General features: G+C 34.3%; 1 protein-coding gene and 1 pseudogene across 5 annotated transcripts in view; one reads left to right on the forward strand and one right to left on the reverse strand.

Annotated features, from left to right (window-relative positions):
- LOC105486020 (neurobeachin) overlaps positions 1–26,253 on the reverse strand; it is a 747,447-nt gene that overhangs the window by 461,176 nt on the left and 260,018 nt on the right. For 4 of the 5 annotated variants that reach the window (XM_011748656.3, XM_071081645.1, XM_011748658.3 and 1 more), the window contains 2 exons: positions 21,709–21,863; positions 19,370–19,496 (listed from right to left, as the gene is read on the reverse strand). In XM_011748656.3, coding sequence (XP_011746958.1) covers positions 19,370–19,496; positions 21,709–21,863 — 282 coding nt within the window. The remainder of the gene's footprint in view (positions 1–19,369; positions 19,497–21,708; positions 21,864–26,253) is intronic. The other variant, XM_071081644.1, reaches the window with a different exon arrangement.
- Positions 11,093–13,598, forward strand: LOC105486018 (rRNA-processing protein FCF1 homolog pseudogene; annotated as a pseudogene).

Here is a 26,253-nt window from a genome sequence, read left to right on the forward strand (position 1 = left end):
GAGACAGCTACCTGTTAATATGTTAAAAAAAATTAAAAGCTATGTTAATGTGAGAAAAGCCCATGCCCTTAAGTCCTATAAAAATAAATAAAATTTTCTCCTTAAAATAAAAATACAAAGAACATATAGCCACCAGAATAAAACCAGGTATTCTTCAGCAAATAATTTTGTAAGAAAAACTGGCATAATGTACTGACTTTAGAGGAAAATTCTAAAGAGTAATTTTTCAATTTTCTCTAAAAGTTTATTTTCATTTATTCAAAAACATTCATTTAGGCTGGGCACGGTGGCTCACACCTATAATCCCAGCGCTTTGGAAGACTGAAGAAGGAGAATGGCTTGAGTGCAGGAGTTCAAGACCAGCCTGGGCAACATGGTGACACCCTGTCTCTACCAAAAAATTAAAAAATTAGCGAGGTGTGGTGGTGGGCACCTGTGATCCTAGCTACTCAAGAGGTTGAGGCAAGAGGATCGCTTGAGCCCAGGAGGTCAATGTTGCAGTGAGCTATGATCATGCCACTACACTCCAGCCTGGATAACAGAGCAAGACCCCTATTTTGCAACAAAAAACAAAAACAAAAAAACTGTTTATTTAGTCTAAGACATTTTATGCACAGAAGTAATACAAAAGTGTATTTCCCTATGTAGGGGAATCTGCCCTGCACAGTCTGAGTGAGTTTATAATCTTATACTCTAATAACTTAATATTTGGTTAAGTTCTTGGGCTCTAACCACAGACTTTATCAAGTGTGGGTTGAAAAGCATACAATTTCAAGCCACTCATTCTATTCTCCCCAGTCTATTTTTTCCCCTTAAGTCACACTAATGAAGTGTTTAAGATGCTTGATTGATAACTATTTTGAATTTGGCTAGTTTTCTTAATAGTAAGTATAAACTCTTAAGAAAAAGAATTAAATTACTGGAACTGGAGGCCATTATCTTAAGTGAAGTAACTCAAACAGAAAGGCAAATAGCACATGTTCTCACTTATAAGTGGGCGCTAAATAATATGTACACATGGACAGAATATGGAATGATAGACACTGGAGGTTGATGACTTGGAAGGGTTGAAGGGTGGAAGGCGGGAGTGAGAGGTAAGAAATTACTTAATGGGTACCATGTACATAATTCAGGTGATGAATACACTAAAAGCCCAGACTTCACCACTACGCAATATATCCACAAAACAAAATTGCACTTATATCCCTTAAATTTACACAAATCAAAAATAATTAAATAAATAAAAAGAAAGAGAATTACTTATTTCCATGAAGAAAAGTCCTGTTGCAACTTGAGAAATTATAAACCACTCTTGCAAAATTACCAACTCAAAACAAAATATTCAAAGGAAGTAATAAGGCTTTAGATGAAATTCTATAGCTCCAATGATTAGATTAAAACAATATGACTTAAAACACAAAAGCTTACAATTATGGTTTTTAAAAACTGCAATCATGTTTGACTTTTACCTGTATTGAGGAAGTCTCATTCACAGTTAATTCTAAGAAATTCATATGAATAAAAATATAATCCATGGAAAAAATAATGTATGAAAACCCATGGCTTAATTATTATTACATCTTGTCAAATGTAACTGGCCTCAAGAAATATCCAAGACCATGGTAATTGTAAGTACACAGATTAGTTAAAAAAAATGAAAATTTTTCTCTCCTGTCATCTAAATGAATCCCCTGATAAACATAGTTCATAACAAAGTGATCTTTTCTTAATGGTATATGTTTTAGAATTCTAGAAAAATATAATAGTTCTACTCTTATTTAGGGCCCTACATACATTGTGTATTCTATTTTAACAAACTCCTTATGTTTGTGCTACTTCATAAAGTCATTTTTACTTACTTTTGATTTTATTTACTTTTTGTCTTCTCCTAGGTCTTTAGCACAATGTCATAAATATAACAAACAATAATTTGATTTGAAAGATTAGTGCTTAAATTTCCTATTTCTTAAATCATATAAAATAGGTAGTTATAATAAGAAAACATAGAATAAAAAGAAATAATCACATACCCTTAAGTATTGTACCTAAAAGATTTACTCAGACATAAAAGAAATTATTACATTAGTGAATTCTATAGATTTTTATTAATTGAATGCTCCTATGTAAATGAGGAAACGTAGGCATCGGTAAGTGAACTGATTGGGTTTAGGTAAACACAGATGAAAAGACAAGATTAAGAGAGTATTAATGATAGAACAACCATACATTGTAATGTTAAATTCTTATCAGCTATATATTATGACTAGGAATTGACACGGAATTCAAATACTTTATCTGTTGTCACTAAATTTCTAATATTAAATATAATTTAACATACTAAAATAGCTGATGAGTAAATGTATCCTAAATCTGCAAAACTGTGACATAATTACCTACTGACAATTTTATTAAGTTATAGCTTTCTAAGGTTGTGGCCACTACGGAAAACATGATATTGAAAAAAAATGCTTACTTATTTTATTTCCCTATGATCTTATAAATTTAAAACTGGCATTTTCTTTTTATTACTCCTAAACAGAATTATTTTCAAATGCATGATGAAAAGGTTAAAAAAGCAGATAAAGTTATAGAAGACTAAGAAATTGAAGCTAAATAGAATATTTTTATAAGTAAGAAGTTTACTGCTTTATATCGTAAACTAAATTCCAAGTAAACACTTTTCAAGTTTTAAGATGTGTAAATGCCTACGTGAGCATGATGATGCACACCTCTAGTCCCAATAACTTGGGAAGCTGAGGCAGGAAAATCACTTAAGCCCAGGAATTCAGAGCTATTGTGTGGCATGATCACATCTGTGAATAGCCATTATGTAATGCTTTTGGGGGATGCCCTTAGACAATTAGAAAAGTTGTTTGGAGTGCACTAATTACAAAAGTAAAAAAAAAAATTGATGTAGAACAATTCCTTCTTTCCAATCAACCACTTAAATGACACAAAAGTTAACTATAGTGAAATAAAAATACAAACTCAAGAATGTAAGTCTAACTAAAACCAAACAACAAATCTAGTGATAAAAAGGGTAAGGCTAATTGTGTCTTAAATACTTGACATGAAAATTGTAACAACATTTATCCTCTTAAATAAAATATTTAGCATATTAAAAAAAATTTTAATGTAGTGGGAGCTGTGGTGTCTCACCAAGATCCTCTTTTAGGATAGAGACATTCTTTCCCTGGAGAGTTCTGAGAACTGTGGGGTGATGGCTCACAGTTGAAACCCTCCCTATAGAAGGGAGCTGCTTCACCCAAGGTTAAGCCCCCTCATTAGGAGCAGTGTGAATTCAAACAATGGTCAATTAGAAGGACAAAAAAAAAAAAAAAAGAAACCCCAGTTCCTTTGACCCAATTGAGGACACCTCTGAAGCCATTCCAATTTCAGAGCTTTCCCATGGAGTGGGCTGGAATATCTCTTACAATTGCACCACTTTTCCTTCAGACCAGTCTTCCACTGCCACTTAGTTATAGGTGGTGTTATCAAGAATATTCCCCAGTAAAGCACCTACGGAATTTGTTTTCTGGAATAGCAGTTAATGAGTGTTTTGTAGTATAGTACTTAGTTAAATATAATATTTTTGAATATATAAATTGAAAAATCAATTAAGAATTTGAACTTTTAAAATGAAATGGACTTCTATTTCAGATGCAGAAAACTGGAGTCATTCCCACAAAAATCATAAGAAAAAGCCAGACAATCTAAAGAATTATAACTTTTTTAGGCCTCATCAGAGAGCTGAGGTTGCCAAGCAATCAAACAGCTTGAAATCTGAGGACAGGAACCTCCAAGAAGAGTCAGGATGCATGAACTTTCTAACGTGAGGCAGAGAACAGGAAGAAGCAGCACTGGGCACCACATTAAGTTGGCAAGAAAAAATCAGCTAAATTTTTTTAATAAATTTCTGAAGTCCATGTGTGGACTATAAGAGAATAAAACCCCCAGAGCTATAGACACAAGGGGAGTTTGCAAGAATACCCAGGCTCTTGCATTCAAACCTAACCAGTACTCAGGAGAAAAACTGGAGGCAGCATGGAAGACTGCAGAAAACTTACTTCATTGCTCCAGGTTAAAGGAGGGAGAATTAATTGCTGCAGAAAAGACACAAAGTTCTGCCCACATCCGTCTTCCTATCTCCTCTACAGAACGGAAGCCTTATGCATCTGAGAGAAAGATAACAACTCCTGTCACTTCTGGGGCACAGTAGGAGGCCTGTTGCAGCTGGAGGAAAGGAACATAAAAAACCTTCTACTCTGAGGGAGGGGAAGGGAAACGTTCTGAGTCCTGAAATTTACAGATTCCCAATCATGTAGAAATGCACAAAATCACTGAAAAAGCCCTACCTTCAAGATCCAGGACAGCACTTGACTAAAATGGAGTCTAGACCAGGACAAAAGAGAACCCCATGCCCTTGAACACCAGGCTTGCAAGCACCCAGTAACAGATAATGGTAGTCTATTGCGGAAGGGACTGCATAGTGTAGAGAACCTCTCTGAATCAGAACAGGGTAGAACAGAAATAGCAAGACACTGAAAAACTAGCACCTAACTAAACACAAAGTAAAGATAGAGAAATTTAAAGTCCATGGTATGCAGGGAGTAACAAATACAACCAGAAAACATAAACCCTGTTCAACAAAAGACTAAAATGACTCAACCCCTCTCACAAAAGGCTTAGCATAAGGAGAGGCAGGCCCATTTAGAACACAAATACAACTGTCAGGAGCTACTATCCCATACATGATGTCCAGTTTTCAACTAAAAATTACCTTACACATGAAGAAACAAGAAAAAAAAAAGTCAGAGAAAAATCAATAGAATCAAAATCACAGATGAACCCTATGTTGGAACTATCAAAGAATTTAAAGTAACTATGATTAACATGTTAAGAGTTAATAGCTGAAAAGGCAGACAACATACATAAACAGATGTAAATTTTCAGCAAAAGAAAGAAACTGTAAAGAAGAAACAATGGTAGAAATAAAAAATACAGTAAAAGAAATGATGTGCCTTCAATGGACTTATCAAAAGACTCAGTGAAGCCAAGGAAAACTCAGTGAATTTGAAGACAGGCCAATAAAATACACACATATTAAAACAAAAAGAAAAAAGAATATACACACACTCCGATGGAGAGAGTGTGCACATTGGTGCATTCAAAAGCTATTAAACATTATCAAATAATTCTACATAAATGTGATTGGAATCACAGAAAGAGAAGTGCCATATGCCAAATAATGGCTCCACAAAGATATCTAAACCATTATCTCTGGAACCTTTGAATAAACTATATTACATGGTAAAAAGGATTTTGCAAGTGAAATTAAGGTTATGGGCATTAAAATAGAGAGATTATCCTAGATTATGTAGGTAGGTTCAGTCTAACCACACGAACTCTAAAAAGCAGAAAAGTCTCTGGCTAGAGAAGTACGGCAAAAGAGGAAGGCAGAAAAGATACGTGTAAGGGGAAAACAGATCCCAAGTTTGAGAAAAACTGGATGCATTATTACTAATTCTGAATGTAGGAGGCCACATGCAAGGTGAGTTCTAGGAGATAAGGGAAGGCTCTGACAGCAGGCAAATAAACAGGCCCATGTGTTCTATAGCCATACAGAACTGAATTATGCTGGTAACCTGAGTGAGCCTGGAAGCGCATTTTCTTCCAGAGTCTCCAGTAAGAAATGCAGCCCTGCCAAAGTCCTCATTTTAGGCCAGTGTGACCTGAGTGTTGGACTCTTAACCTACAGAACTGTGAAATAATTAATAAATCAGTGCTGATTTAAGCTGCCAAATTTGTGGCAACGCGTTATTCTAGCAATAGAAAACTAACACAGAGACATACTAGAGCAGAAGAAATATGTGAAGAGATATTGAGTGAGAATTTTCCGAAAACAATGAAGTCATAAAACTACAGATACAAGAAGCCCAGAAAACACCAAGTAGAATTTTAGTAAATAAGTAAAAAAAGAGTATCATAATACACTGCTGAAATTCAAGTATAAAGAGAAAATCTGAAGAAGGCATTCAGAGAATAAAGACACATTCCATAAAGAGGAACAAAGATAAAAATGACATTCTCATTAGAATCCGTACAAGTCAGAAGAAATGAGATGAAATCCCTTTCAAAGCCATTTTAAAAATATATAATCCACAATTCCATGTGTAGCCAAAAAATTCTTCAGAAAAAGATGGTAAAATAAAGACCTTTTTAGACAACAAAAACGGAGGTAATTCATGTAGCTGACTTTGTACTACGAATACTTTTAAATGTAGTTCAAGTATAAGGAATATACCAGACAAAAACAGATTTATACAAACAAGAGTGCTAGAAAAGATAAATAAAACTATAAAATGCATTTATTTTTAACTGTTCTAAAGTAAAATTCACTGTCCAGAGCAAAATAGCAGTGTACTGTTTCTTTTTCTTTTTCTTTTTTGAGACAGAGTCTCACTCTGTCACCCAGGCTAGAGTGCAGTGGCACAGTCTCGGCTCACTGTAACCTCTGCTTCCTGGGTTCTAAGCAATTCTCCTGCCTCAGACTCCGGAGTAGCTGGGATTACAAGTACATGCCACCACGCCCAGATAATTTTGTATTGTTAGTAGAGATGGGGTTTCACCGTGTTGGCCAGGCTAGTAATCTCAAACTGCTGATCTCAGGTGATTCACCCGCCTCGGCCTCCCCAAGTGCTGGGATTACAGGTGTGAGCCACGGTGCCCTAACTACTGTTTCTTCATAAGATATTTAAAAGTAAAATGTATGACAACATTAACACAAAGGATGTAAAAGAGGAATTAGGAGTAAACTGTTACAAGCATCACTATTACACATGAAACTGTGTAATAATATTAAAAACTGATTCTGATAATTTAAAGATTTATATTGTAAGCCATAGAGAAGCCCCTAAAATGTTTAAAAGGTTGTCTTTTATTTTAAGCATTTTAAAAATGTTTGAAATATTGTCTCCAATAAGACAATATTGGAGAGAAAATGAAATAATAAAAAAATACTCCATTAACCCAACAAAGGGCATAAAAGAAGAAAAACAAAATAAAGTACAAATGGAAAGTAACAATGTATTCTAAAACAATTACCAAATTGGTAGATATCAATATAATCATGTCAGTAATTACACTAAACGCAAATGATGTAGAAATACCAATTAAAATATAAAAATTGTCAGTTTGGTATTTTAAAAAAAAGCAGAACTGCTTTAAATATAAAAATGTACACAAGTTTAAAGAAAGGAAAAAAATTACCATCAAAACCCTTCATTAAAATAAAGTCATGTAAGGAGTTGAAAATGTTTAATTGGGTGAGCTTTACGCAACTTAAAAATTACCAAAAAGTTACACATTTTTCTATCATATAATTAAGGATCAGAAGGAATGAATCTGACATAACCCAGCTGAAATCAGTGATTTTAAAAAAACCAAGCCATTTTAACATTTACACTCCATCAAATATATTATCATAAACACAGTAACTATATAAAAATAATGTGGATTTCCACCTTTAATAATAGGCAAATTCTCTTGCTGAGAACAACTAAAAACGCTGGATAAAACCAGAAATACTGCTTTGAGGGAAATGGAGAGTCAAGACAGAAGTCAATTATTTGACCATGACCCTGAAGAAGAAACTCTAAGAAGATGATTTTGGTTTCTGGACCACTCATCTCCCATGGACATGTTTTGGTAGAAGCAACTGAATGACTGAAATTGAACAAAATGTTTAGAGCTCAGAGCCTACTAAAGAGGAAAAAAAGCTTAGAAAACCCCTTATGATTTAAGTTGAGACCCTATAGAACTATACTTTAAAGAACTGGTGAATCAGAAAAAAGACTGGCCCTCTAATCTTGACTTCATTAAGGTCGTTTAGGATTGCTAATGCTTACCAGAAGAAAATGTATTTTTTTGTGGAAGAAAACACCACTTTGTACTTTCATATTATGTTTATAATCTTTCAGATACTACATAGGTTTTTCACATAATAATAACAAGAAAAGACATGTAAGTAGAGAGGAAGATATTACTGAATACCAAAAGTAACACAAGATGACAGAGGTAGCTCTGATAAATAATCAAAGACTTTAGGGTAACTACATTTACCCTAATAGTTAAATATTAACTATTAAAGTTAACTAAATTAACTTAATTAAAGAAATTAAAGACCAAGGAAATTAAGGACCAAGATAAACAATTGGATAAGATAGACAATTGGAAGATAATTTTTTTTTAGATAGAGTCTTACTCTGTCGCCTGGCTGGAGTGCAATGGCACAATCTTGGCTCACTGCAACCTCTGCCTCCTGGGTTCAAACAATTCTGCCTCAGCCTCCTGAGTACCTGGGATTACAGGCACGCACCACCATGCCCAGCTAATTTTTATATTTTTAGTAGCGACAGGGTTTCACTATGAAGGCCAGGCTGGTCTCAAACTTCTGACCTCATGATCTGCCTGCCTCGGCCTCCCAAAGTGCTGGGATTACAGTCGTGAGCCACCACGCCCAGTTGGAAGATAATATTAAACTACAAAAGTCAAATGGAAATTTGAGTACTTACAAAAATTGAAATTAAGAAGTGAGAAGACTTGACACAGCTAAAGAGAGAATTAATAAAGTAGACTATAGGTTAAAAGAAAATACTCAAAATCACTGAGAGAGAAATAGGAGTGGGGGAAAGGATATAGATACATAAGTAAGAAATGTATTTTTAAAACTCTAATTTTTATCTAAGATAAGCTCTAACAAAAGGATAAAAAGAGTCACAAGCAATACCTGAAGAGGTAATGGCTAGGAAGTTTCAAAATTGAATGAAAGTGATAAAACTTCAGATTTGAAAATCTCTACAAGTCCTAAGCAGGGTAAATACAAAGAAAATCCACATCACCTGAAAACATCATAGTAAAACTTATCAACTCCCAAAATACAGAACACCTTTAAAACAGACATCAGGTGGGTTGGAGTGGAGAATAGAAACAATATGACCAAGAATTAACCTATAAAATAAAGAAATAAAACACAGAATGAAAAAAGCCAAAAGACAATAAAATTATATTTTCAAAGCACTAAAAGAAAATAACTGCCAACCTAGAATTCTGTTGGTTCAAAATATCCTTCCAAATATTGAGGTGGATTTTCAAGACGTTTAGAGAAACAGGAACTAAAAATTCATGACAGGCAAACCTGCACTAAATCAAATACTAAGAAGTGTTCTCTCAGAAGAAGAAAAATGATACTAGGTGGAGGTCAGACATTCAGAAAAGAATGATAAGCAACAAAAAAGGATAGTCATTTGGTTAAATCAAAACAGATGTTGACCAATAAAATAAGTAGACTTTCTTGCAGGGTGTGAATTTAAGATGAACATGTACACATGTATACATATGTACACGTATGTCTGCAAAATTTGGAGTAAATTGAGTTAAAACAGAGTAAGGAAGGACCACACATTGTCTGGGAATAGGACCTTGATAAATCAAGGACAACTCCTGCAATTTGGGGGATTATCAATTACACACAGTTTCTCAAAGTGTGTTCTCTGGACCAGCAGCATCAGCATGATCTAGCATGATGGTTAATTTTATGTGTCAATTTTACTGGGTGTCAATATATTTGATTAAACAGCACTCTGGGTATGACTGTGAGGGTATTTCTTCGTAAGATTAACATTTGAACAGGTAGACTAGATAAAGTAGATGGCCCTCCTTCATGTAAGAAGGCTTCATCTAGTCAATTGAAGATATGAATAGAACAAAAAAGTTGCGCAAACTCCTTCTGCCTGAATGTTTGAGCTAGGAATACCGGTCTCTTCTGACCTTTGGACTCAGATGGAAACATCGGCTCTTCTTCAGCCTTGAGCCAGCCAGCTTTTGGATAGAAACTTACATCACTGGCTCTCTTGGTTCTCAGACCTTGGTACTTTGATTAGAACTACACATTGGTTCTCCTGGGTCTTTAGCATACTAACTGCAGATATTGGGAATTCTCAGTTTCCATAATCACGTGAGCCAAATTTTTATAATAAATAATATGTATATGCATGTATATTCATATGAATGTAAACATCCTATTTAATCTGTTTCTCTAAATAAGCTTGACTAACACACCTAAAAACTCGTTAGAGGTGCCCTAAATTCTCATGCCCTACTGAAGTCCTATTGAATCAGGTACCCAATGATCTGTATGTTAATAAGCCCTCTATGTTAATCTGATGCATGCTGATGTTAGAAAACTACTGCACTAAGGAAACAAATAATGTACAACCTTCAACTTAACAGTTTCTTGTTACTTCTCGCTAGTGAATTTTTTTTGGCAATTAAGAATAACACTGATTACTGCCAGAACTTATGAAGAAAAGGAAGGAAGGCAAGGAAGGTAAGACAGGCAGGCAGGCAGGAAGGTAGAAAGGCAGGAAGGCAGACAAGCTGGCTAGCTTAAATAAAGAATATCAAGAATAAAAAGAAGGGACATTACTACAGATTATATGAATGTTAAAAGAATAACATGATAACATTACAAAAAACTTTATGCCAATAAAAACCTACCAAAACTGACACCAGAAAAAACAGAAAATTTTGGGAGATCTGTAACTAATTAAATTGAAACTTTAATTAAGAAACTTTCCTAAAAGAAGAGATCCAGGAGTAGATGTCTTTGCTTGTGAAGTTTGCTAAATATTTCAGGGGAATAAAAGACAAAAAAATAATCTTATAGAAGCTTTCAAGAGATAAATCTATTTCACATTACAATGAAATTGGATTTCTTATAGAAATTGATAATTCTTTTAGCATTTAAAAATTAAACCAATATAGTACACCATATTAACAGGAGAAAAACCACAAGATCATCTTAGTGTATATTTAAAAAGCATAACATACATCACGATAGCAAGTTTTTGTTAATTACAAATATAAGAAATGTATAACATTTATTGAAAATTATATAAATAGGTAAGAGGCATCATAATTAATGATAAATGTTCAATGTTTTTCATCTGAGATGGAGAATGTAAAAAGAATGCCTGCTATAACCATGACTGTAATAAATTGTATTGGAGGTACTGGGTGGCACTGTAAGTTAAGAAAAAGAAATTTGGATTACGGAAGAACCAGGAGTGTGGCGTGACCATGGGGAAGCAAAAGAAAACAAGGAAATATGCGACCATGAAGCGAATGCTTAGTCTCAGCGATCAGAGGCTTAAAGAAAAGGATAGATTAAAACCTAAAAAGAAAGAAAAGAAGGATCCCAGTGCGTTAAAGTAAAGAGAAGTTCCCCAACACCCTTCCTGCTTATTTTTCCAATATAATACACAGCTGGGCCCACCTTACCACATCCTCGTTGATACCAACTTTATCAACTTTTCCATAAAAGCCAAACTGGACTTAGTGCAGTCAATGATGGACTGTCTGTATGCCAAGTGTATCCCTTGTATAACTGACTGTGTAATGGCTGAAATTGAGAAATTGGGGCAGAAGTATCGAGTGGCTCTAAGGATCGCCAAGGATCCAAGATTTGAACGATTACCATGTATACACAAAGGGACTTATGCAGATGACTGCTTAGTACAGAGAGTAACTCAGCATAAGTGTTACATTGTGGCCACAGTTGACCGGGACCTTAAAAGAAGAATCCGTAAGATTCCTGGAGTTCCTATTATGTACATTTCTAACCACAGATACAACATCAAACGGATGCCAGATGATTATGGAGCCCCTCGATTCTAATTCTTATAAGACACAATTCCTCTGCCTTTCTTCAACCAGCTTTCTCTTGTTGCCAGTTCATTACACGAAATGTAGCGGGATTTTTAAGGAATCAGAGAGACCGATGGAGTTCAGGAAGATATTTATTATTTAGGTGCACTGGACCAGTTGGATTAACATCCAAAGGACTGAGCCCTGAACAAAGAGTTAAGTTACCTTTTAAGCATTTTGTGGGGCGGCGGGGCGGGATCTGTGCAGGGGGAAGCATATTATAGAAGTGAGAAAGACAATTAATTGAGACATGCATTACATCATTTCTTTCTTTTCAAGGAAAAACATGTTTTATGACTTGAGTTTATCTGTCTAGTTACCTTGCAGCCGCACAGCTAGAGAAACGGTATTTACAATGCCTGGGAAAGGAGGAGAGATAAGGCTCACTAGCCACAGAAAACAGGCAGTTAATTTTTAAAGGACTCCAGCTCTTTCTCTTTTATCTCAGGGAATTGGGTTCTCTTACATACAACTGAGTTTCTGCTTACACATTTTTAAATTTCTTTTAATTCCTTTTCCAGTGCAATAGCATGAATTATTATTCTGTTGACCTATTAGCCCTATTATGAGCTGAGGGTAGTTAGATATGCTCACTCTTTTTTTTTTTTATTTTTATTTTTCTTGAGACGAAGTTTTGCTCTGTCGCCAGGCTGGAGTGCAGTGGCGCGATCTGGGCTCACTGCAGCCCCTGCCTCCCGGGTTCAATTGATTCTCCTGCCTCGGCCTCCTGAGTAGCTGGGATTGCGGGTACGTGCCACCATGCCCAACTAATTTTTTTTTTTTTATTAGAGACAAATACTTTCGTATTTTCAATACAGAAAAATATGCCTCAGCCTCCCAAAGTGCTGGAATTACAGGCGTGAGCCACCGTGCCTGGTCTGCTCACTTTCTGATGCTGCTTTTTTGTTGTTTGTTTGTATGTTTGTTTGTTTTGAGACGGAGTCTCGCTCTGTCACCAGACTGGAGTGCGGTGGCGCGATCTCAGCTCACCGCAACCTCCGCCTCCCGGGTTCAAGCGATTCTCACGCCTCAGCCTGTGGAGTAGCTGGGACTGCAGGTGCACGCCACCACGCCCAGCTAATTTTTGTATTTTTGGTAGAGACAGGGTTTCACCATGTGGGCCAGGATGGTCTTGGTCTCTTGACCTCGTGATCCGCCCACCTCGGCCTCCCAGGGTGCTGGGATTGTGGGCGTGAGCCACTGTGCCTGGTCACTGATGCTGTTCTGAAATTGATATTTTGTCTCATAAAAATTAGGCCAGGCATGGTGGCTCACGCCTGTGGTCCCAGCACTTTGGGAGGCCGAGGTGGGTGGATCACCTGAGGTCGGGAGTTCGAGACCAGCCTGGACAGCATGGCAGAGCCCCATCTCTACTGAGACTACAAAAAAATTAGCTGGGTGTGGTGTCACGTGCCTGTGGTCCCAGCTGCTGGGGAGGCCGAGGCGGGAGAGCCTCTTGGGCCCGGGAGGCGGAGGTTGCGGTGAGCTGGGATTGCGCCACTGCATTCCAGCCTGGGTGACAAAGTGAGACTGTCTCAGAAAAAAAAAAAAAAAAATTAATGCTGATCAAAAGGTATAAAATCTCAGACAAGAAGAATATGTTTCATACTTTTTTTGAGTTCTGTTGTACAGTGTGGCGCATTATACTTAATGGAGCATTATACATTTCAAAATTGATACTCTCATCACAGAAATGTATTTGAAGTATTGGATATGTTAACTAGCTTGATTTAACTATTCCATACTCTATCTACAATTTACAACATCACTTTGTAACTCATAAATTTGTACAATTATAAACTGTCAATTTACAATAAAAAAATTTTGTTGCATCTTTTTAGAAAAAAAAAAAAGAAAAAGAAATTAAAAGGTGCAAGGATTTTAATGGGGGAAAAAAACTCCCCCATTATTCATGGATGACACAATTATGTATATACATATACATTTTGAAATAATCTATACAAAAATAATTAGGGATAATAAGTGGGTTAACATTTCAGGATATTGAAATGGAAACAATTAAAATAATTAAAATAAAATGTATAAAAGAAACCACTGACAACATGATAAAAATATAAAATTCATTTGTAGCCTTGAAAAAGTAAGATGGTCTAAAATTACCTTCCATGCTAACAGCTAATAAATTAGACAAATACAGGGAACAACTATTTTCAGACACTACAGGGAGTACAGAACAATGAACCCTAAGGAAGGAGAAACCAATAAGGTGAGCTCCCCCATCATCCACATTTCTTTTATGGAGGTATTTCCTACATTATGGCAAATACTGAGTCCTGCAATGTTTTTGGGTTGACGAGACTGAGACTGTAGTTCAAGACAGCCAAGGTGAATAGAATTTGCAGGACAGAGTCCCTGAGACGAGGAAGCTATAAAGAAAAAAATTTCCAAAAACCTGAGTCTTAGGCTGAATAGCAATCTACTTATGTGAAGCCTGAAAGCTCCAAGGGCTAGAATAGAACAATTTTTTGAAAAGAATAATTATGAAGGAGTTGTAACACAAACATCACTGAGAGTGCATAGTGCTGGGAATTGTCTGAATTCCCTCCAGCCAGAAAGGAGAGAGCTCAATAAATACACTGAGCATTCAGGAGAAATTCTAGCAAGTCCACCCTTTCTAAGTGTGGCAAAAGCAATCCAAGAATAGAGGCCTCTCTAAATTTGCCTTAGAAGATCTTAAAAGCATGCCTCATGAGCAAGGATAGCCTCTTCAACAAATGGTGCTGGGACAAATGGACATTCATAGGCAAAAATATGTACCTCAACCTAAACCTCACACCTTACACAGATATCAGCTCAAAATAGATCACAGACTTAAAAGTAAAACAACTTTTAAACCACAAAACTTTACAGAAAATGCAATATAAAATTTGGGAACTCAGAACTAGATGAAGAGCTCTTAGACATGACACCAAAAGCTTAACTATAAAAAGGTAAATCTGACAAGCCAGACTTAAAAAAATTTAAATTTTTCTCTGCTAAAAACCCCATTAAAAGGATGAAACGGAGCACGTCTAGGAGAAAATATTTGCAAACTACATTTCTAAAAAAGGACTTGTATTTGAATATAACAAAAACTCTCAGAGCTCAAAAGTTAGAAAGTGATTCAATTAAAAAATAGGCAAAAGACATGAACAGACAATTCATGAAGGAGACACACTGATGGGAAATAAACATATGAAAAGATGTTCTGCATCTTTATCCATTAGGAAAATGCAAATTCAGAGCACAATAAGATATCACTACATACCTATCAGAACACTTTAATAAATGCTGGTAACAATGAGGAGAAACTGGACCACTCACACATTGCCAGTGGAAACATAAAGTGGTACAATCACTCTAGAAGAGAGTTTTGCAGTTTCTTATAAAACTAATCATATACTTACCAAAGAGCCAATAATCTCACTCTTGGGTACTTATCCCAGAGAAATAAAAATATATGTTCACATAAAAACAAATGTCCATTGTAACTTTATTTTTAATAGGCCCAAACTGGAAAAAACTTAAATGTCCTTTAGTAGGTATATGTTTAAACAAACTGTCATCCATACCATAGAATATGACTGAGAAATTAAAAAGGAACATACTATTAATTCATGCAACAACTTGAATGGATTGCATGGCAGTATTTTTAGTGAACAAAAATAAATGTTAAAATGCACCTCTGAAAAGTGTAGGAATCCAAGAAGAAGTAGGGAAAATTAGAAAAAATATTGAATATAAAAAATAATACATTTGTACAATGCAGGTAAAACAGTGCTTGGAGGAAAAGTTATGGCTTTAAATGCTCATATACCACACCATTAAACAAGAAAAGTCTAAAATCAAAGATCCAAGAGAGGGTTTGGGAAACATCTGTAAAGGATAAGATAGTAAATATTTTAAGCTTTAGGCCATATTGTCTCTGTTACAACTATTTAACTCAGTCACAGTAATGTGAAAGCAGTGATAGGCAATATACGGGCAAATGAGTGTGGCTGTATGCCAATAACTTTATGTACAAAAACTGGTGGCAGAATGATTTGGCTCATGGTCCACAGTTTATAGACACTCAATCTCAGTTTCCACTCTAAGACATGGAAAGAAAAAAGCAAGGAAATGTGATGTAAATAGAAAGGAGTAATAAAAGCAGAATTCATATAATAAAAAGCAAAAAAACCCTAAAAATGTTAATGAACACAGTATCATTTTTGGGGGGAAATCATAATATTGAAAAACAAAAGCTATTCTGATAATGAAAAAATGAGAAAAAACAAAAATTAACAAAATCTGAAATGAAAGAGGGAACATCATTAGAGATCATACTTATATTTTAAAATATTAATAAAATGTAAAAAATTACAAAGAATGTATGGCAATAAGTCCAACAACTTTGATAAGATGGGTAAATTCATTGAAGACAAAAATAACAAAACAGATACAAAAATAAATATATTATATGGATACTCACTTATCAATTTAAAAAACTGAATCTATAACTTAAATTTTCCAAGAAAGAAAATTCCAGGCAGAAATGGCTCTGGTGGTGAATTCTCAAACATTTCAGGATAAATAATACTAAAGCTACAAGTGACATTATCTCATGCAAAGAAAACAAGGAAACTACAGAAAGCGTTAGATAGATTATGTGAATTTAGAAAGTTCTAAACAACTTACCGAGTTCACTAAAATTAAGTGGCAAGATTATAAAATATAAAATCAACATATAAAAATCAATACACTAATACAAAATTGTCCCCTTTTTTCAGTTTTATTGAGGTAAAATTGACATAGGCAATCATTGATTTGCTATTTTTAAAGATAAATTAATTTGCATTTCATTTAATTTCATATAAATGGAATCATACACTATGTACTCTTTTTTGTCTGGCTTCTAACTCCCAATTGGAAATTTAGAGCAAAAAATCTAATATAATATCATCAAACACATGAAAAATTTAAAAAAATAAAAATTTAAAAAGATATAAGAATAAGTACAGGAGCTTTACAATGAAAACTACAGTAAGCTGCTGAAAAATATTAAAGATCTCAATGAATGACAATTTCAAAAGTTTGAATACTCAGTATTACAATGAAGAATCTCCTCAAATTTAAAGGTTCAACAGAGTTGTAATTAAAATTTCAGCAGAATTTCTTTTTTTGCTGCTTTAGAATTGACAAGTCACTTGTAAAATTTATATGAAAATGTAAATTAATCTAGAAAAGTCAAAGCAATTTTAAAAAAGAATAGTTAGAGGACTTATACTACCTCATCTCTTTCAAAACTTAATATAAAGCTACGATACAGGAAGATAGTGCAGCAGTGACATATAGTTCATGGGACAGAATGGAGTCTAGAAATAGATCTACACATAGGTGGTCAATAGGTAATTGAATGATACTGAGGAAAAATAACAGGGTGAGCAGATCTTACTCAACCCAATCTTTATTAAACCTAAGGCTAATTAAGATAGTATGGCTTAAAGACAGAAAAAGAGATGAGGCAGAGCTGTTTGCCAAACCATAATCATGTATATATGAAAAACTAATTTGTGACAAAAGTGACAGAACACAGGGAAAAGAAGTGTCTTTCCAATAAATGGTGCTGGGTCATCTTCATATACCTATTGCTCCTACCTCATTATAGTCACAAAAATTCCAAATGGATTACACATCTAAATTCAAAAAGCAAAGAATAAAGCAGCCAGAAGGTAAGACAGGGCAAAGCTTTTACAACACCAAAAGCACTTATAAACCAAAAAATTGTAAGGTAAATTTAATTAAAATTTACAACTTCTGTTGATCAAAATAGACCATATTGATAATGATAAGTCAAAAAATGGGAGAAGATATATGTATAACATATAACATACAAAGGGCTCATTTTCAAAAAATTAATAAGAAAAAGACCAAAAAAAGCCCACAATTTAAAAAAATGGACTAGAGATTTCAACAGGCAAATCAAAAGAAGAAAACAAAAGACAAATGTATTTAAAAAGTGCTCAACCTCATTTATCATTGGGAGAATGCAAACTAAAAATACAATGGAATGCCACTACACTTCCACCAAAATGGCTACAATGACAGAGACTAAAACTACTAAGTCCTATCAAAGATATGAAGCAACAAGACCTCTCATAATCTGCTGCAGAGTTAGTAAACTAGTACAACCACTTTTGAAAACCATTTGGCATTATCTAGTAAAACTGAACATATACAAACACTATGAATCAGCAATTATACTCCAAATTATCTAACATATACACATTAATGTGTAGTACACACACGTAATAGTAGCACACTCATAGTAATTATAAGTGGCCTTATCTATATAGCAGTATTATTTGTAATAACTAAGATAAGGAAAATTCCAAATGCCCACCATCGGTAAAATGAATTAATAAATTATGGTATAGACACATAAATAAATAAAAGAATAAATGAATAAACTATTGTTATATGCAACAATAGATGAATCTCATAAAAATAATGTTGAACAAAAGAAGTCAGAGACAAACACATACGATGTACTTACATTTACATAAAATTCAAAAACGACAAAACTATCTTAGTATTAAAAGTCAGGGTAAGGAATTGGAAGAAAAGCAAGAACAGTGACTAGGAAAAAAGTGCAAAGCAAGGGTTCCTGGTGTACAGTCTATTTGTTAACTTGGGTGATGATGAGTGTGTTCATTCTTTCAATAAGCTTTTATATTCTGTATTTGTGTTATACCTCTATAAAAACTGTGAATACACACAGTATTCACAGTTTTTTCTGTGTGTATGTGTATACATGTGCACAATTTTACTCCAAGAATGAGGTCCAGTCTCTTCCAGGAATGGCCTTTAATCATGGCAGATACGATAATGTTTGCTTATTCAAATTCCAGTGATGTTATATATAACATTGTAGATCTAATTTGAAAGTTAGTTCATTAGTTAGTTAGTTAGTTAATTAATTAATTAATTAGCGAAAGTTTTGCTCTGTCACCCAGGCTGGAGTGCAGTGGTGCAATCTTGGCTTGCTGCAACAAGCCTCCTGGGTTCAAACGATTCTCCTGCCCCAGCCTCTCTCCCGAGTGGCCGGGATTACAGGCGTGCACCACCACACACTGCTAAGTTTTGTATTTTTAGTAAAGACAAGGTTTCACCATGTTTTCCAGGCTGGTCTCCACCTCCTGGTCTCAAGTGATCTGCCCTCCTTGGCCTTCCAAAGTGCTGGGATTACAGGCGTGAGCCACCACGCCTGGCCTGAAACTTTATATTTTAAACTTTTTATCACCCCCCCAAAGATGCCCAATTTTATCATGTTACCATTTGTACATGTTTGAATCTTTACTGGAAATAGTAACATGCACTAATGACAGTGAATTACTAATACAACAGTAAACATTTAAAATCACTGAAGATCTCTGCTTGGACCAAAATATATCAGAGGTTTTTACATAACAACTAGCCAAAGATATCAGAATAATTGTGAAATGCAATTGCAAAATAATTAATCTTCATTCCCAAGAACTCTTCCTATATTTTGTATTTTTGTGTACTGTTTCGCTACATTTAAAAAGAGTTAAAATGAATAAAAACAAACAGTCATGCATACCTCATATTTTCAGCTGAATCTTCTGGCATTGGAGCAACTGTTTGTACAGCTGGAAGGTTTTTGCTGGTAGCACCATTCACAAAACTAGAAGAGGAGGAAGAGGAGGAGGACCCTGAATCCACGGCACCTGTTCCCAAAATAATAATTTTTAGCCTTAAACATAAATTTGTTTAAAAAAAATTTTATTACACCATTACTATCTGATTTTGAAAGAATTACTCATCAGAATTTCAAAACAGAATTTGACAATCATTTGGCCATTAGTAAGTATGCTAATAAATATAATTTTATATAACAGATGCTGCATTGAAATCTAATTGATTTGCTTACATTAATCTAACAAAACTACATACTACAAATGGGGTATAAATAAAAAACATCAACAAATGAAAAAATTTTTAGATAAAATGAGGCTGATAAAACAATGCAAATTTAGGTGTGAAAAAGTTATCTTTTTATAGTTACACTGCAATATTTTTGGTATTCATCATTTAAGACAGAGTTTGGAGTGAACGATCTGAGCATAAATTTGTGGCACTGCAGCATCAAATGCTGCTTTTGATAAGATCACTGCTTAAGAAGGGCTATAATGAGTTACATTAGTACCTGGTCTTAAAATAATGAGTGTTCCCTCAATGATATAAAAATATAATTTTAGTAAAGATTTTTCTGTAATACGCCACGTAAGTATATTAAATAGCTGTGGAGTTGAGGGACATCTAGTGTTCCAAAATATTATCATCTTATACTAATTCCCATAAAACTGAATTGCTTACTGGGACTTCCACTAGAACATTTTAGAGCACCTATATGCCAATATTTGAAATGAAGAATATGTCCGGCTTAGCTGTTGGCTCACAATTTATACACACATACATACACACACACACACACACACACACACACATTTTTAAGAAGTTTATCACTTACATTTTTATTTCTCATTGTAATATTATATACTTTATACTATCATCAAAACTCTTGCTACCATTACTTTCCATATTCATTCTTAATTCTTAAAATAGAAATTAAAAACATCATGACTTGTCTCATATAAAGACAAAAAAGGTGATTCCATTTTGCATTTACCTAACTCCTAACAAGAATAACGACTTCATTCATATTTTTAAAACCTTTACACTTTCAAAGTATATACTTTAGTAAAAGAAAAGCAGTTTGACTCCTATCTCTAGAAAGCTAAATGAGTATAAAGAATGAAACTCTAATACTGGAAAGACTTTAAAGTCTTCAGACAAGCCAGGTAGAAATATCTATTTATAATACAGATAAACAATAGATGGTCTATTCTTTGACACAATGCCATTAATGACATTTATTTGCCAATATAAATATTCTTAATAGAGTACATTCTACTTACTACAACCCCATAAATGTGTTGTTCATGATATGTCAGATTCAGGTGGTATGATAAACAAGATAGATACAGAAAGCACAAAAAAGAGCTATGAAATTAATAAAAATGGGAAGAATCTAGGCAATGATAATAAACGGAAAGTTCAAGGCTATACAGTCTGGAGAAGAGAAGACTACTATAGTCAGGGAAGAAAAGTCAGGGATCATCTTGCGCTGTATAAATACCTAAAACGGAATCACAAAGATTTGGGTAAGGATTTATTTAGCTGATAATCAACAGGAACATTTCTGTAAATTTACAGAAAAAAAAAAGGTTATTTTAGGCAGACTTTTAGTATTTGTAATGATTTGAAATTTGTTGTTCCTAGATTCATTAGGAATTTGCTGGGCAATGAATTGGATCAAATTATAATCTATGTATATGAACTAATTCAATGTCAAACAACGGTTCTTATTCACATGCACTTTTTATCAAGTTGAGGCTCTTGCATATCGTCAAGGTTCTTAGGGGAGCTCTACCTCCCTTAGGGGATTTAGCAAAGAATATATGTTAGAACTCAACCAATCAATGTCCCCAAATCTGCTTTCTGTCACTAACATTTTTAGTACATCTTGATATTCTTGATATATTTTACTCATTTTTACATATCAAACGTCAGTGTTCAAATTATCCTTTGCTTCTGCTCCCCAAATATCTTTCAGTAATCTGATTTCACTCTGAAAATAAACAGCACCGTTTTGAGAAGACTCAAAAACAATACTGTCCTCTAAAATGACCACTAAAAAATGCACTCTACAACTACAGACAAATTCTAAAAAGTCATAACATAAAATATAACCTTCTTAAAAATTAAGATAATCTTAAATGATTAGGGTATTTTAATTTTTAAGATCAAATAAGCAGAAAAATGAAAATATAGAAAACATAAAAAGATGAGTATCACAAAAATATATAAGGACAATACCTGTTGTATTAATCATACTTTTTGGTGTAGCTCCAGTAGCAGCAAATATATTAGAGGTACTGCCTGTTGGCAGCCCACTTCCAGCAGTAGTGGCTCCCACAGTGGTTACAGCTAAACTACCTGGAGGTGGCTTCTTTACAGGCACCACAACACTCCTGCAAAGAAATGAAGGATTGGAAATAACAAACATGAAGTTGAAGATGAATTCTAATCCCGCTGCAGCAGATATAATAGTCAACATCAAATTTCTCCCTCTTTCTTCTTCCAATTAAAAAAATTTTTTAAACTCCTTAGTCCAGCTTTGTCAGTGGAAAGGATATGGACGTTAAGGATATATATAAAGTGCGTTGACTAATTGATTTGGCCAATATTTTTGTAGACTTTGGAGTCTGCAAACCTTTCTTAAGATGGCATATGGACTGCGATCATAAATCTGGGAATATTAAGAAATTTGTGCTCAAGTTAGGAGATTTTATTTTGCCTATGCACATAGAATTTTTGGTAAAATATACATAAAATATCCATCTTATCCACATCACATTCTCCATGATATTCATAAATATGTAAAAACATAAAACATTTGAATACCAATTCTTTTTTTTTCTTTTTTTTGACATAGAGTCTCACTCTGTCACGTAGACTGGAGCACAGTGGTGCCATCTTGGCTCACTACAACCTCTGCCTCCTGGGTTCAAGTGATTCTCCTGTGTCAGCCTCCCAAGTAGCTGGGATTATGGGTGCGCGCCACCACACTCAGCTAATTTTTGTATTTTTAGTAGAGACAGAGTTTCACTATGTTGGTTAGGCTGATCTCAAACTCCTGACCTCAGGTGATCAACCCCCTTGGCCTCCCAAAGTGCTGAGATTACAGACGTGAGCCACCACACCCAGCCTTTAAATGCCAACTTCTAAAGCTTCTTCATAGTAAAGCTGAAAATTAAACCAAGCAATAATAAACAACATCTAACGGCATAATGAGGTTATACTGTATTTTTATGAACAAAATTGAGTTGCTTTTATAGTAGGAATATTGCTATGAAAGAGAACGGAGATGATAGAGAGACATTTGGTTAGAAGTTTATTTAGTTTTTGAGCCTTGGTTTCCTTAACAGAGGAGTTCAACATTTCCCCAGGTTTCTTTAGCATATTTTAAATGTATTTCATTTAAAAATTTCTGAATTTGACATTGTGTTAAGGTTAAATGACAAATAAATGTGGATATTAGTCAATTTTTAAAAATGTAAACAGAAACTACTTCTCAAACTTAATAAATATCTAAACTTCCTTGAAGTAAAGGTTCATTCTTCTCAAAATTTACAGCACCGCAAACTTCATTTAACAAATATCTTCCAAACCTTACTCAACCATCATTGATTTTATTCATCTACAAATAGATGTATGATCTATTTTAATCAAATGTAATGCTTGGAAATTGGTGACTGATCATACTAAAACATCCAACTTAATCTACAACTTTTTCATGCATCTCTATTTTATACTTATTCAATGAAAAAAATCTCCTTAAAGAAAACTACATCAATGGTCCATTCTCAAGTCTGTTGCTTAAACTTCCTTAATACCAACACATTTTTTCCACAAATAAGTGGTTTTGTTAATATCTTCAGTGACTTCTTTAATGTTAATAATCTAAATTTGTAATAATTATTATTCTTAATTTTAGAAATACTTAAAAAATTCTGTGTGACCAAAGGTATTACAATCTTAAATAGTTTTACTCATGCCAAAAAATGTCTTCACTATCTCCTTCTAGGTACTTTCTTCTTTTCTCTTTAAGCATGTTAGTGTCAAATTCTTCAGACTCAACCTTTAACTCTCAACTATCTATCTAATTACCTAAAGCACACATTATGCTTTCAATCCCTATATTGGCGAGTCCTCATCTAATGCCTTCGTTTATTTCATTGAGAGGCCATGTGACATTGCAGAAAAGAATATAAGATGTGGACTATATTTCAAAACTAAGGCTTGAAAACTGGACCACTCTCAAACTGTATGATCTTACACTTTTTTGAGTGTAAAATGGTAAGACTGATGCTACCTCCTTCACATACAACTGGGGAGATTAAACGAGATCATATTTAAATGGACTTTGTCAATTATGAGGTATATTATAAATGTTAATAATCATTCCCAATGTCTAAAGTGAAATACATTTTTCATCTGTGGGATATAAGGCATCTACTTATAATGATCTACATAAAAATCAATAGAAAAAAGGAACATGCCAATATTTGGGGTTTGTCATCAACATTCTCCTCTCAACTTAGAAAATAATGTGAGACGTACTATTTCATTGGCTCTCCAGGAAGAAAACAAAACCATCAAATGTTGATTTGAAGAGAAGTCATTAGTGAAAGTATAATGCTCTTTTTTCTGCATCTCTCATGATTTTTTTTAGGACAACAGCAGATACAATGATGTTTATTTATGGATCAAGAATCATGAGCTAATGAACAGTGCTATGAGCTGAATTTGCAGAATGTAGAAAAACTATTATTATAAATTTCTGATCTATTGATCATTACTAACTTTGAGCAAAAGCTGTCTTTAACAGACTGGTATCTTGTCGAATGTGGAAGCTATGAGAAATAAGTTATATTGGGAAAAATAAGTTATATGAGTGAGAGAAAAAAATAAATATCTAAATCCTGTAATTACGACTTATCAGTAAAATATAGAAAGGTTAAATGCCTACTTACTAAAACATCTGAAAGCACTGAATTAATAGCAATTGATGTGAAAGCCTCCAAATATTTCATTGCTGGCAAACTCAGCCGTTTGTCGGTATGGCACAGAATCCTAACCCTACAGACCTGGGTTAGAATTCTACCTTCAGCAGTTACTATGTGGTATTGGGCACATAGATCTCTCTAAGCTTCATTCTCCTCCCCATTAAAATGAGATGCATAATGGTAGTATCATTATAAACTTAAGATTGCTATAAAGATTGTTATAAAGATAAAAGGAGGTAACACATATAAAGTACTTAGCACAGTACATGGAATATTCTAAGCAGCCAATACATTTTGGCTATTATGAGTATTGCTATGGCTCCCAAAAGTGCTGATATAGTCTGGGTCTACATCAGCAAAAACAGCCAGACTGAAAGAAGCAATAATCCTCATATACTCTGCCATTGTCATATCTCATATGTGTAGTTTTAGGCACTATATTTCAAGAATAATGACAAACAGAATCATGTCCATAACAGAACAGTTAGGATGACAGTTGATCTGGAAAACAAGTCATGTGAGTAAAGGCTGAAAGGACAGAAAATTACAGTAAAAGGGTGAGAAAAAGTTACAGCATTTTTTAAAAATCTGAATGTATGATAAGAAAACAAAATGAAACTTCCATGTACTTCAACATACCAAATTAGGACCAACAAGAAGAAAAAAAGCTCTGATAATTTTTATGGATTCCAGTTTCTAATCACTGATGTGTCCAAACGGCTGAGATGACCAAGTTACAAGGGTTTAGTTGAGAGAAGTAGGAACCTGTATTTGACTGATTTCTCCGATCTTTTTCTGAATCTACAACATTATGAGTTTGTAAGAACTATTTCCCCTTTAATTCAGATGGCCAAACTGTTTATCTAGGATTAAAGGACTGCACGTTCTTGTCCTTAATATTGTTTCTTCACCAACGCTACTCCTTCCCTTTTATCTCAAACCATTCTCTTTCCTAAGCAATCAATTTTACAATTAATTTGAAAGTCCACACTAACCAATATGTGTTGATAACAAATTAATATCTTTCAAAATGTTACTTGGTATTAGTAACTATTTATATATGAGAGTAAAAATTTTCAACTCTTACAAAACCTTCTATCAGATTGTTACACAGCATTTCACACTGGCTATCTATTCCATCTACACCAAAAAGTCTTACCTAGAAGTCTAGCTACCTACTGTGGGTAACCTATTTAGGGTACATAAACACACTAAAATATATACAAATTTTGGTGGTAAAAACATTTTCTCTAGAGTGAACATATAGTTTTTAATGAATTTCAAAAACATATATAGCCACAAAAAGGTTAAGAGCCATTGAACTAAACTATTCAGGTATTATGCTCTTCTTCTTCTTTTAGATCTGCTATTCATCCTAACAGATACCTTGAATCCTCTACTCCAGTGGTCCCCAAAGCCTTTGGCACTAGTAACTGATACGGTTTAGCTGTGTCCCCACCCAAATCTCAACTTTAATTGTACCTCCCAGACTTCCCACGTGTTGTGGGAGGGACCTAGGAGCAGGTAATTGAATCACGGGGGCTGCTCTTTCCTGTGTTATTCTCATGATAGTGAATAAGTCTCATGAGATCTGATGGGTTTATCAGGGGTTTCCACTTTTGCTTCTTCTTCATTTTCTCTTGCTATCACCATGTAAGAAGTGCCTTTAACTCCTGCCATGATTCTGAGGTCTCCCCAGCCATGCGGAACTGTAAGTGCAATTAAACCTTTTTTTTCCTTCCCAGTCTTTGGTATGTCTTTATCAGCAGTGTAAAAACAAACTAACACAGTG

Source organism: Macaca nemestrina, chromosome 16 (assembly GCF_043159975.1).
Source record: "Macaca nemestrina isolate mMacNem1 chromosome 16, mMacNem.hap1, whole genome shotgun sequence".
NCBI lineage: Eukaryota > Metazoa > Chordata > Mammalia > Primates > Cercopithecidae > Macaca > Macaca nemestrina.